Source organism: Phalangium opilio, unplaced genomic scaffold (assembly GCF_054372755.1).
Source record: "Phalangium opilio isolate 3A_F unplaced genomic scaffold, DU_Popi_V2 ptg000537l_1, whole genome shotgun sequence".
Classification (NCBI taxonomy): Eukaryota; Metazoa; Arthropoda; class Arachnida; order Opiliones; family Phalangiidae; genus Phalangium; species Phalangium opilio.
Genome location: NW_028324243.1, coordinates 2,505,372 through 2,517,955, shown reverse-complemented (window position 1 = coordinate 2,517,955; position 12,584 = coordinate 2,505,372). Strand labels below are relative to the sequence as shown.

At 34.5% G+C, this 12,584-nt stretch overlaps 1 protein-coding gene across 4 annotated transcripts in view; it reads right to left on the bottom strand.

The window, feature by feature from the left end:
- Positions 1 to 2,703: 2,703 nt before the first annotated feature.
- Positions 2,704 to 12,584, bottom strand: part of LOC149588807 (uncharacterized) — a 28,298-nt gene continuing 18,417 nt past the window's right edge. For 2 of the 4 annotated variants that reach the window (XM_089862047.1, XM_089862048.1), the window contains exon 5: positions 2,706 to 4,117. In XM_089862047.1, coding sequence (XP_089718173.1) covers positions 3,237 to 4,117 — 881 coding nt within the window. In that variant the 3' untranslated portion in view covers positions 2,706 to 3,236. Of the gene's footprint in view, positions 4,118 to 6,719; positions 10,447 to 12,584 lie in introns of those variants that run through there. The other 2 variants (XM_089862046.1, XM_089862049.1) reach the window with 2 other exon arrangements.

Genomic DNA, 12,584 nt, shown 5'->3' with positions numbered 1-12,584 from the left:
TGAGGTAAGTAATTACATATAATTAGCGAAGGACCAGTCACTCTCATTCAGTACATTTGACTGAATCTTCAAAGCCCTACCCTTAACAGTGCTAAAATTATTAAACGTAACCCGTAATTGGTATGCATGGAACAAATGCCGCTTTCCATTGGCTGCTAGCAATCCGACACCATGGAGAAATATACAGGGAGACGAAGCTTTAATGTAAGGAAACTTTAAATCTCCCTTCGATAAAACTACCTCATGTTAAATGCCAATGAAAGAAGGTGTGAGAGTGATTAGCCCCTCGGTCTAAGATGGAGCTGATGGCACTTTTATAGTTTTTAATTTAATTCAAGTGCACACTGCGCGAGCTTGAAATCTTACTACATGCTTATATATCATAAACTTCGTCAATTATTTTCAGTGGACAAATAAATCTATAATCTGTACAAGTATGGGATATAATGCCCCATTGTCTTCATTTTAGAGGTAGAAATGTTTAAATTTCAGTTCTTCAACAGATTCAAAATTTCCATTGCTAAACGTTTTGCAATAATCGTTACTTTTAACATAAGTTTTCAATAAAAAAATTGGCAATTTCAATGATAGGTTCGTTTCTCATTTAAATTAATTTGTGGTAGTAGTACCTCAAAACCTAAAAATTGTCTCAAAAAATGCCAAGCTCTGGACAAACTTTTAGTTTTGACCAATGAGATAGATAGAGTTACAATTAAAATCGGCTTACCGCGAAACACATTGTTTTTATCAAGAAAGTTTAACAAAACATGACAGCGCCATCTGTGAGCCTCTACCGGAACTAATTACAACTTTTACTTGCTTATTTGCAATCAGAAACATCGTTATGATTTTTATTTCATCTATTTATTAGATTAAAAAGGACTAGAGTTTTTATTATTTAACTCGCGTATTTTATTTAACACGTTTAAAAAACTATTTTGACAGCTTGTTACACAGATTATAGCAGCAGACAGTAATAAAAACGTTCTTCGAGTGATTAATAGGTGGCGCCACCTGTATTTGATAAAGATTCGTGCTCGACAAAAAGTGTATCGCGAAACGTCGATCTCGATTCTCGAGATCCCACGTTGGGACTCTAGGTTTAATCACTACCTCCTATATAAGAATCAAGGCCCGAGTATGGGAATTTTTTTATCTTCGAAATGAGGCATTTTAATTCGCTGGATTTAAACGCAGCGCGGCGCTCGTTTCCAGACTTTGACGTCACAGCTATCACGTGTAGACGACGCCTTCGGGTTACGGAGAAATAGCTGGGATTGTAGATAACGGAGTAAATTTGAATCTAAACTATGATAAACTAAAAATATTGGAACTTAAAAAAGTTAGTAATAATATGGGAATTATATTTAAATCCTACTGGAGAAAACACATGCACATTGAAGCTTTAAAAAATTATAATATCGAAAATATTTCCCTTAATAACCAAGGCTTAGCGTCGGCTTCATAAATAATGTCGGCATCCAACTTCCAAGCAGGGCCGGGCAAAACCACGAGAGCAACCCCTCAAAAAAGAGCGCTTTCCCCGCGAGGGCCGCCGATTCCCGACCAGGGTCCGATACCCACTAACGAAATGCATGTTACATTTCCCCGTCTTTGGAGTTCCAACATTTTCGATTTCTAACTCGTTCTCCTTTTCACAACAATTCTGTGAAATTTAATTTCCACTGTTTTACCATCCCTCTTTACTTTATACGACTGATTCTTACATCCCACCCACTACCATAATCCAGGCATAGTGCAAAGGCTTAAGAATCATATGAAAAAAAAATAATTGAACAATGTTACAAAAAGATTTGATAAGACAATTTTGAATTTTAATAGATATTGTTTTTATTAAAACTTTAAAATTAAAACTGATGCAATGAGTTTTAATAAAATTATTTTTCAACTTTAATAAAACCTGTTTTTTAAGCTTGCCTATAATTATAAATTAAAAGTATGAAACTGGTATTAATATTAAACATAAAATAGTTCTAATTAACCAATGTTGGCCAAATAGTCAAAGTCATTGTGCTAATGCGAACGGGCGTGATTTGAAATAAGAAATCCTGAAACGAGCTCCACCTCACGGGGAAACCGCACAATTATATACAAGTTCAAATCCCCATCTGACGAGGGAGCATACTCGGGCCTTGATTCTTATATAGGAGGTAGTGGTTTAATACATATATATTCTATCTCATTGGTTTTGACCAAGGCTTACCAGTGACGTCGTAGTTCGGGAATCTATAGAAACCCTTTATTGAAAATTAAATGTCGTCTGATTTTAAAATTAAATATATACCAAACCGGTAGTGTTAGGTATTTGATCCTATTACCCTTCATGTTTTGAGTATTATAATTCTAACCACCGTGTTCTAACCTTTATTTTCTCTCATTTGTCAAACGTTTCCTAGTTTTCGCACCAGATGATCCTAGCAATATTTGTTACATCGTTAACCCATTCTCTATTATTTATGAGTTATTCAATATTATAATTGATTATCCAAAAAAGACCCACTAATGTAATGTTAAAGGAAAAGGTCCGATAACATATCTTTATACCTTAAAAGAACGGCTTCGGTTTAGCAGACGACACTAAACTAACCAATGGCGGATGTCACAGTAGTCCTCGTTTTTAAGACTAACTAAATGCGAATTATTTTGTAATAAGAGATCATTTATTATTTAAATTATTTTCCTTTTATATTTAGAAAAAGGCCGTTCTTTTAAGGTATAATGTTATGTTACCTAACCTTTTTCTTCAATTAAATGGCGTAAAACGTTCAGCATTGGAAAACCCAATTCAGAATCATCCCCTTAATATTCCGTAACTTTAATCCAATAAAATATTAATTTCCATGTCTATAACGAGCGTTACAGACTAAATTACAGACGATAAAAACGTTAAAAAAACTAATTACTGACTAGAAGATTAATTAAAGTGTCGGTTTTTGTTTTTTAGTTTAATTATTAATAGTGTTTTTACGTTATGTTAAATATTTTTAGTTACGGTCATAATTAACAAGTATATTAATATTAATTTCATACCAATGGCCCTATATTAAACTTTGAATTTAACATGGTAGTAATCGCGAAATAGAGTTAAGGCATTTTGTACATACGATTTTACCACAAATTGGAATAATTTTGATTTACGTTTTTGAGGAACCCACGCTCCTGAGTTACGATAGCGTGTTAATTATTAAATTCGTACCTGAACAATCCATGATTTATCATTTCGATTTAGGGCGTTTAGATTTAAGTTTCTTCGTACGTTTCGGCCTACAACGTTTCTCGTGACGCGAGGCCTTATAAATGAATGCGAATACCTCACCGCACGCCCTGCACAGATGGCGTTGACGGCGTCTGAACCTTTTGACCCACCCCGGAAAATTAATCTTTCGTATTTTCCTCTCATTTTTATATCCCTTATATTTTTTAGCCGAGGTCTTCTTTTTCGGTTTTATAAGTGATTTGACCCTTTTCGTTTTTTTGACCTTGGTCGTCGGTTTTTCGATTAATCCTATTGGTATCTTTTTGGGTTCAGCTTGCTTCCGAGAGCGTTTTGGTTGGTGATCCTCGCGTTCCTCGCAACCGTCTCTTTTCCGTTGACGCACTTCGCCCTCTACCATTGGCGCTTTTTCGTCAAGGACGCTTTCGCATAAGTGACAGGCCACGGGGTGATGATTACTACGATGGTGTGCCACGAAAGATGGTTTATTTAGACAACCAGCGCCGCAATGCGGACATCTTAAGAGACCAGCGCCATCTGTTGAAGGATGTATCTCTTTGACGTGTTTTCTCAGGGCGTCGTCGAAGGGTGTGAGGTAAGAACAACCGGCTCCTGCCAAACATTGGAGGACTCGTCCGGCGTGCGACTCCATGTGTTCGAGCATGTTAGGTTGACTATGGCAACTGTAACCGCAAAGGGTACAGCAAAAAGGAAGACTTAGGGTACTGAAGAGAGTAAAGTTGTCCGTACTTCCGGTATGCGCGGACGCCAAATGTTTCAGAAGCGTTTCTGATTCGTTGAACAAAGTGCCGCAGAGTTGGCACGCAAACGTGTTGGGTTTCTCGTCGCAGATACTCGCGGTTGAGGCTTTGTTCATTGTGGCTTTTCAAGAAGAAATAAATTTAGTTTTATTAAAACATTTAAAACACGGTTTTGATACCATTTTGAGAAGATGTTAAAGACGTTAATAAAAAAAAAATCATTTCATTTATTAGCTTGGTTCATAGTTCATTCAAAATTTCATATCGGTTAAAATTAGGGATAACCAGAAGTTTATAAGTTCTCTCTCGACCAAGGAAAATGTATAAAGGGGAGAGGTAAAAAACGAGGCAGTTACCGCATACAGTGGGGCGCATCTTCGACGCGCAGGCCGTTGATAAAGACGCGTCACGTGATCGTTGAAGGAAACAAACGATATTCGCTATTCTAAACAAGCTCACGAGGTTAGAGCAAGGGGAAGAGGTAACCATGGTAACCGGGGAACGGCACAGTACCGTTTTAGGAACGAGGGACTACGTGCATTTTGTCTGACTCCGTGTCTCCCCTCTTATACATTCTTCTTGTCTCGACGGAAGAAGTTTCAATTTGGTAAGAGAACTTTAAGATTCTGGTTACGATAGAGTACATACCGAGATCCTTGGTTACGGCGATGGTTACGTATTATAAAGCGTTGAAAATAAGTCTTAATAATTATTGTAAGCCTCGGTTTTAATATATAGGTGCGTATGAATATCGTTGTTATTTATAGTAAGAGCAAAAACATTTTAAAAAGATAAAATATTTGTTAGATCAAAACCAAGAAAATTAAAAAAGACATTGGCAAGTGCAGTAAAACAAGTAAAGTTTACATATTCAAATATAAAACAAAAATAATTTTTACATGATATGCGTATTAGCGACACTAGTAAATGAACTACGGAATGTTCAAACTTGTACGACAAATTAAAAGTGCAAGTTTTAATTAAATAACGACAAAATATATATGTATATATATATATATAAGCTCGGTCGGCAAACGGCGACGGGTAACTAAAGCAACACGAAGCTAATCAATGCAAGCTCGATAAAATTCGTAATAATCTATTCAATGTGTTCGGAACAATTTGCATCGTAAAAGCACTATTTATCAAGCACTTCATACCAAATATTTCAACAAAGTTTTTTGGTTGAAACGGCACACCCAAGTACTATGACCGAAACTTCAATTCGGAGATCAAAACGTAGAACGATTTTGTGTCTTCGATAGTAACAAATTTACACAATTCATTAAAGAACCATAGTGAGGGTTATTTCAAAAGGTAGGTTATAATGTTCGTCACATCTGAATTAAGGCTTACAATCAGTACAAGAACCAATAAATTATTTTTATAAATTTAATTGAAAAAAATTATCTTTGCATTTTTAAAATCTTGGTTTTTTAAAATTTTTTTGAGTAAAGTCGGACCAATGATGGAGAAATTGTCCTTTCAGAAACTTTCTTATGAAAATTAAATATAGGTTCAACTTGAAGCAAATAACTGTACCATTTTGTAAAAGACATTATAGTGGCATGGCAAGAAATAATTATAATGATAGATTATGTGTGGAAAGAAATAATTATAATGATAGATTATGTGTGGAAAGAAATAATTATAATGATAGATTATGTGTGGAAAGAAATAATTATAATGATAGATTATGTGTGGAAAGAAATAATTATAATGATAGATTATGCGTAATAGCAAATGTGGATGAGAGGGAAAGTACGACAATGGCCATAGAGTCTGTGTTAAAAAACGCGGACATCAAAGTTTCGCCAATAACTATTTAGTCTACTAGTGACTGATGGACTTGCAAACTGGCGACTGAAAGTAGTTCAGACATTTATGCTCCTTGGTTTAACCATAGCCCACTTGATCACGCGCATCACGACGCAAGCTGCTCGCGCTATTGCTTAATTACCGAGATTTGTTTTAAACGTATCTAGTTTTATGGGCTCTTCTATAGCTTCGATAACCTTACTTAAATCCATATTATACCTTCAAATACCTTTTAAAACATTACCAGCTACTCTGTCCTGACTACAAACACAAATCGAGGAAGTTCTAGCATACACAATAGCAGACGACGGTAACCGTGTAACCGCGAATTAACACAAGACCTATTTTAAGGGAGTGAACAGGCCCAGTATAGCTACGCCAATAAAACGGTCAACTTCGGCGAAACTCTGATGACTCGCGTCGCGACTTTTGGCCATTTTCATACTTTTCCTCTCATCCACTTTTGGTAATAGCCCCTGAGAAGATGTTGAGAGAAAATTCATACAACTTTGCACATTCTTTCAAATGGCCTGCAATTTTCTCTATAGAGTTCTGACGAAATTTGAGACACGTATGTTTCTAAAATAAGTATAAATGTCTTTCACTAAAAATATGTAGCGACACAACGTTTCTAAATGAATTACAGCAAAATATCTGAACAGATATAATTTCGCCGTCATTGGTCCGACTGCACTTTAAAAATTAGGTATTTTTCAATTAGTTTGATAGCTTTCATTTAGCTAAACACAAATTTTTAAATAAAGATATTTTTTGCGGGGAAAAATGTTTTTGCTCTAAGTAACCATAAATTCATTGTTATTTTTAAAAAGAAATGAAAATGGTAAAAGGTTTAGCGTTTTTGTAATTATGTTAGTAGTCAACGGGGTTAAATGAAAAAGTTAAAATAAATGAGAGAAAAACATATTTAATGAGTTCATAGCACACTGGACATATGGTAAATACACAAAATTCACATTATTTCGATGTTCGACAAACACGTTTCACGCGCTAATGTAATGTAATAGGAAAAAAAAATAATAAAAAATCTTAAAATAAAATTCACAAAAATTAATTTTTAACCTCATCGGAGGCCAGGGAAAAACCTGCGCGGGGGTTTATTATTTCCCCAAAAAAATAATTTTAAAATCTACACGTTTTATACGAAGTACATATTTTCCTCGAAAGTACTATGTGAACAAAACCTCACCCTAATGGAGATTAACGGATTTAATAAATCCGTATTTACGCTTAGGGCTAAAACATGATAACACCAACATATACATATAAGGTGTTCACCTCTAATTATAATTTTTTTTTTCATTTCAAAAACAATATAGTTATTTCGTTCACATATTTTACGATTAACACAACCAATTTAAGTTTATTGTTTCTCTTCTTCTCAATTATTACCGGTATTGTTTTTACGGCTCAAAACAGTCGATTAAAACGCAAACATTTCAGCAATTCATATTCGTCAAAAATACTAATTATGGAAGTGGTAGTACTTTACCAGCGCCATCTAGTACCGAAAATTAAACGAGTTCAATTAGGTTTAAGTTGTTTAATGAAAAAAATATCATGATGCTCAATTAGCTGAAAAGATACTATTTAATTGTCTTATGAGTTAAATTTTAACTAAGGGAAAGATATATTGAAATTAATTAAAATTTAGAATGCATTACGGCCAAAATTTAACTTATAATAATAATTTTTTTAAATAAAATTAAAAACAAGCCTTACCGAAGTTCAAATCTAGTTAGAATTTCACTCAGACCACACTATCCTCTCCAATTTTAATCGAATTGTTTAATATTAACCTGATTAATTTTCCATTAAAATCATAACAGGATGAAGAAGTTCAAAAATCAATACTAGATGGCGCAGTATTACTAATGGCCCTAGCACTAATTATCTTAAATGCTTAAATCTTTCTCTTTTTCAAGTTTATTTTCTTCAGTGGAAACAGCTGGACAAGCGTCGCGCGAAAATACGTTTATAAAATTAAACTTTTAAAAAGCATTCCTACAGATTCAGTCTCGTACGTCTTGAAAATATAATTTTTTCCCGTTATCCCATGTTGTAAAAATTAAATATAAAATAAAAAGCACAATTCCTTTCATCTCTCGGCCCTGAAAATTGCAGGGCTGCAAAGTACGACTGTCTCTTGTAAAATATCCTATATTATACGCAATTGCCTTTCCATTAACTATTTTCTTATCATCTTCTAAACTTTGCAACATTAAGAACTTTTCAGGGAGCTTTTTGTTTCAGAGCAAAAAACTATTTTTGGTAATTTTATTTAATATTTTTTTTTTGGCTACTGGTATTTTATGGAATAAATTTTATATATTTTTAATAATTCCCCCATATTTTTTGTGATATTATCGCTCTAAAAATTTTGCATCTCATTTCATTTTTATTATTTTTTTAAGTCTACGAGGAACATTTATGTAACAATCACAAATTCATGATTGATTTTGTATCACAATTTTCAACCATGAGAGCGAATTTTTCTACGCGAGGAATTATTTTTTTTTGTCGGGTTTAGTTATAATTTTTGCGTATATTTTCATAGGGGTTTCTCAAACTAATGGCGTTTTATGGTAAAATGGCATTTTTGTGTGTGTGTTTGTGTGCTGATGATAAGAAACAATGTAAACCGAGTTAAGATGCAACACGAAAGGCGTAATTAAGTCAGCCAAGGCCTAAGACATTTTCTTAGTTTACGTACGCTAGATCAGGATGATGGGTAGTCTGAGAGAAATCGGCCGCTAACTGTGGAACGGCTCAGGTCCGATGTGGTGCTAGAAAATGGTGGAGGAATACACGGAAAATGGCGGGTTGTCTTCCTGATTCGTCTAACGCAAACCGCCCGCCAACTGTGGAACGGCTCAGGTCCGATGTGGTGCTAGAAAATGGTGGAGGAATACACGGAAAAATGGCGGTCTGTCTGACGAACACCGCCCGCCATTTTTCCAAGTATTCCTCCACAATTTCAAGCGTCCCAACGGACCTAAGTCGTTCCACAGTTAGCGTGCTGATTTCCCTCAGATTACGCATCTGATATCAAGTGCCGCCGCGTGTTTCTAGACTCGGTCTAAATTAATTCTGAATGAGATTAACGAATTGACTATTGTTTATTTCAGGAACAGGGGAAATTATAAATATTCCAGTTTTTTTGTGACATCGACGATTAAAATAAAACAATACTGCAAATTAAAAACTTAACGTGTATGACTATCATATATATAAAAGGATATACATTTTGAAAGTGTGCAAAAATTTAAAGCGTATTCAGGAGGTGGTTTTGAAGTGATTAATTCACTTTTTGATTGATTATTTAATAAAGTTGTCTGAAAAAAACAAACGATTACCTGTCGTGAGAGATTTTACGAATTAATTTAAATTTGATATTTAGAAAATTAGTAAGATATTCGTAAAGGTTCATTTGTCAGTCACAGCGGGCGCAATGCAATTTTCTTTAACAAGTCTGGGCAAGTTTTTTTAACGTTCAGAAGTTAGCCCGATATGCTGTGGCGTCCACTCACGCGATAAATAAAAATTATTCGCTATTTTGCATCATGTGTGTACCACCAAGAAAATCACGATTTTCAAACAAGAAACGAGATTGTTTTTCGTAATTGTTTTCGGTGTTATCTTATGTATGAAATTACTAAATTTAGCGAATCACGTGGCTTAACCACGTGGTGATATAGCAAAAATGAAATTTGAGTCTGAGAGGGCGCCAGCTCGCTGCTCATGTTGCAAATTTATGAGCGTTAAAAACGTCTTATTTCAATTCTATTATTCATTTAAGTTGAGTAAAATTTTGCAATTTTGAATGCTATTTTTACTATAATAATCGTATACTGGCAACAGTATCATAAAAGTAGTATTTCAATTATTAATACTGAAACTATTAAACTTCATTTTCCACAACTGCCGGACAATGCGTATAAAACTGCGCACTAACATTTACGGCAAAAATGCGGCTGTGTACTAAGAAACTTAATTAAATTAATTATGGAAAATCTCTCACAATCCATGCAATCAACGTTTATTTTTCAGAGCGCAACTATTATGACTCAAAATAAACTTAAAATAATAATAATTATAATAATAATAATAAACAAAACATAAACGAAAAAAAGGACAAATAATAATAATAAGATTCAAAAATAGTAACGCTGATACAAAAGGTATACAATATTGAACATGGCCGTATTTTTTGATTTGGTTCTATTTTGACCACGTGACGATATAAAAAAAAGAGTTATGGACTTCATATGGCAATAATGGCACGTGTTACCATGTATTATGATATTGACTTAGCACATTATCTTACTGGATTTACAAAATGTTGAAAAAAAAATGTATTATCAGTCGTTATGAAGAACAGTATTTGGTAATTGGTAATTAATTAACTAACTGGCCAGCTGTCCATGAGTATTCGTTTTGTGTAACTGTTGAGATGTCTCCACATTTTAAAGTCTTCGGTAGTATTTGTAAGTTTCTGATACTGGCACTTCGAGTTTTGAAAGGGTTATCGGTAACTGTTAGCGTTATCTTCTTGGTAGTATTTTGAAAGATCCAATGTTGTCCGAAATATAGGCCTATTACGCGCCACGGAATCTGTAAAAATTTAACTGTTTAGGTAACTTCCGAAAAATTCATTTAAGTCGCTAGACGGCTTTTGTAAAATGGCTATTTTTAAAGATTATGCGTCGTGCCACATTGACTAATTAGAAAAATTATATAAATAACTTTGGCCGGAAGTTTCCCAAACGTACACATCGTTTTCTAGTGGCGATTAACAGATTATGAAGAAGTTCCATCAATTATAGAAACTGCGTGACTAAACGCAACTCAAAATACAAAATGGCGGCGCCGGTAAGAAGTAAATTAACCAATATCGTAAAACAACAAGGATCTGAGGGAAATCGACACACTAACTGTAGAACGACTCAGGCACGGTGGGACGCTAGAAATTGGGGAGGAATACTCGGAAAAATGGCGGGTGGTCTACGTTAGACGAATCAGGAAGACCGCCCGCCATTTTCCCGTGTATTCTTCCCCCATTTTTGGCGTCCCACCCAACCTAAGCTGTTCCACAGATAGCGAGCCGATTTCTCTCAGATTAAGCAAAATTATTAGTGATATTAAGAACAGAATTCTTTGGCGAAATTTTCCTTTCTAAATTCATTTGGCACCGTATACATGAAAAATCGTTTTTGCTGGCTGCATGTAGTACTGAAACGTTACTTAATGGCAAATCGTAAATTGCCATTATAAAGTATTAGTTTTCATATAATTGATGTAATTTCGTACACAGGATTTTAAAGTAAATACTTTTTTGAATTTGACTTCCCGTAGAACAAGACATGACAATACAAAGTTGCGAAAACTTTCAATACTATCCTATTTAAAGAAAATTTGGCAAATGGGAAGTAGCCCAATATTATCCTTGTTGGGGAAAATATGGATAATGTGAAACGAAACATTTTTTGCAAATAATATGTCTATATTCGTTCTACACCATAGTCCGAAAAAAAAATGTTGACATGTCTTGTTCTACGTCTACAATAAAGCATACGCCATTTCACTAAAATCTGACATTGTCAAGTTTGGTTGTGAATTTAACAACGCACGTTTACACTTCATTATTGTATACCTTTTTAAATTCGCGTTTGTTTTAACTGAGTAACTTAATTATTTCGTTAACAATATTTTCAGTTTTTCAACAACAAAAAAATAGGTGAATCATTAAATAAAAATTCAAGTAAAAGTATGAGTCAAAGATCTCCCTTCGTGAAACTCAGCCAAACTGGCAAAGGGATTATGAAAATAGAGAACGAGATCCTATTCAAAATCAACAATTTAAGTCTTTCACCACAAAATTTGGCTAAACTTTTTTTTTAACCAGTAGCTTAATTCTGTGGCGTTTAATGTTTTCTTTTTGGGTTATTAAAGATACTAGAAACAAGGAGGTTGTGCCGCGTGTTTAAAATATATTTGAATTACGTCACACGCACGTGACCAATAGAAGGTGTGGTTCCCATAACGGAGAAAGTTATTTTCGCTTAGAATCAAAGGCTTAGAGGCCAAGGATGGTGCGTAGTCTGAGAGAACGGCTCAGGTCCGGTGGGACGCTAGAAAATGGGGGAGGAATACTTGGAAAAATGGCGTGCGGTTTTCCTGATTCGTCTGAAGTAGACCGCCCGCAATTCTTCCGAGTATTCCACCCCCATTTATAGCTCCCCACCGAGCCTAAGTCGTTCCACAGTTAAGGTGCCGATTTCCCTCAGATTACGTATCCTCCCCCTGGAGGCCAGTCTCATTCAGTATCTTAATAACCGTCTAGTAATGCCTGTGACGTATTCCAAAATTATTTTAGAAACCGGCCTCTACCTTCCTTTTAGTTTCTTCAAAGGAAACTTTTTGTCGACAAATTAGTCCCATGACAAGAATTTTATGAAAATAAATTCGGTCTCTATGTTCATCCTCTCTTTTTAGTAGAGAAATTGTAAATTAAATTTTAAAAAATGTGGGTGGAATTTGGCTTTGATTCGAGGAGAGTTAAGAGCAGCCAGGTATTTTTGGTATGTACATTAAGAAGATTATCTCTATGTTTCAACAAAAATTGGCGCAGTTTCTTAGGAATTTAAGCTTATTTTTAGTTTACCTGTTGTAGGATATTTTCCCTGATTTCATTTACTGTTTAACAACTTCTAAACTTGTAAACGATTCAAAAAAATTTTTAAGTACACGAA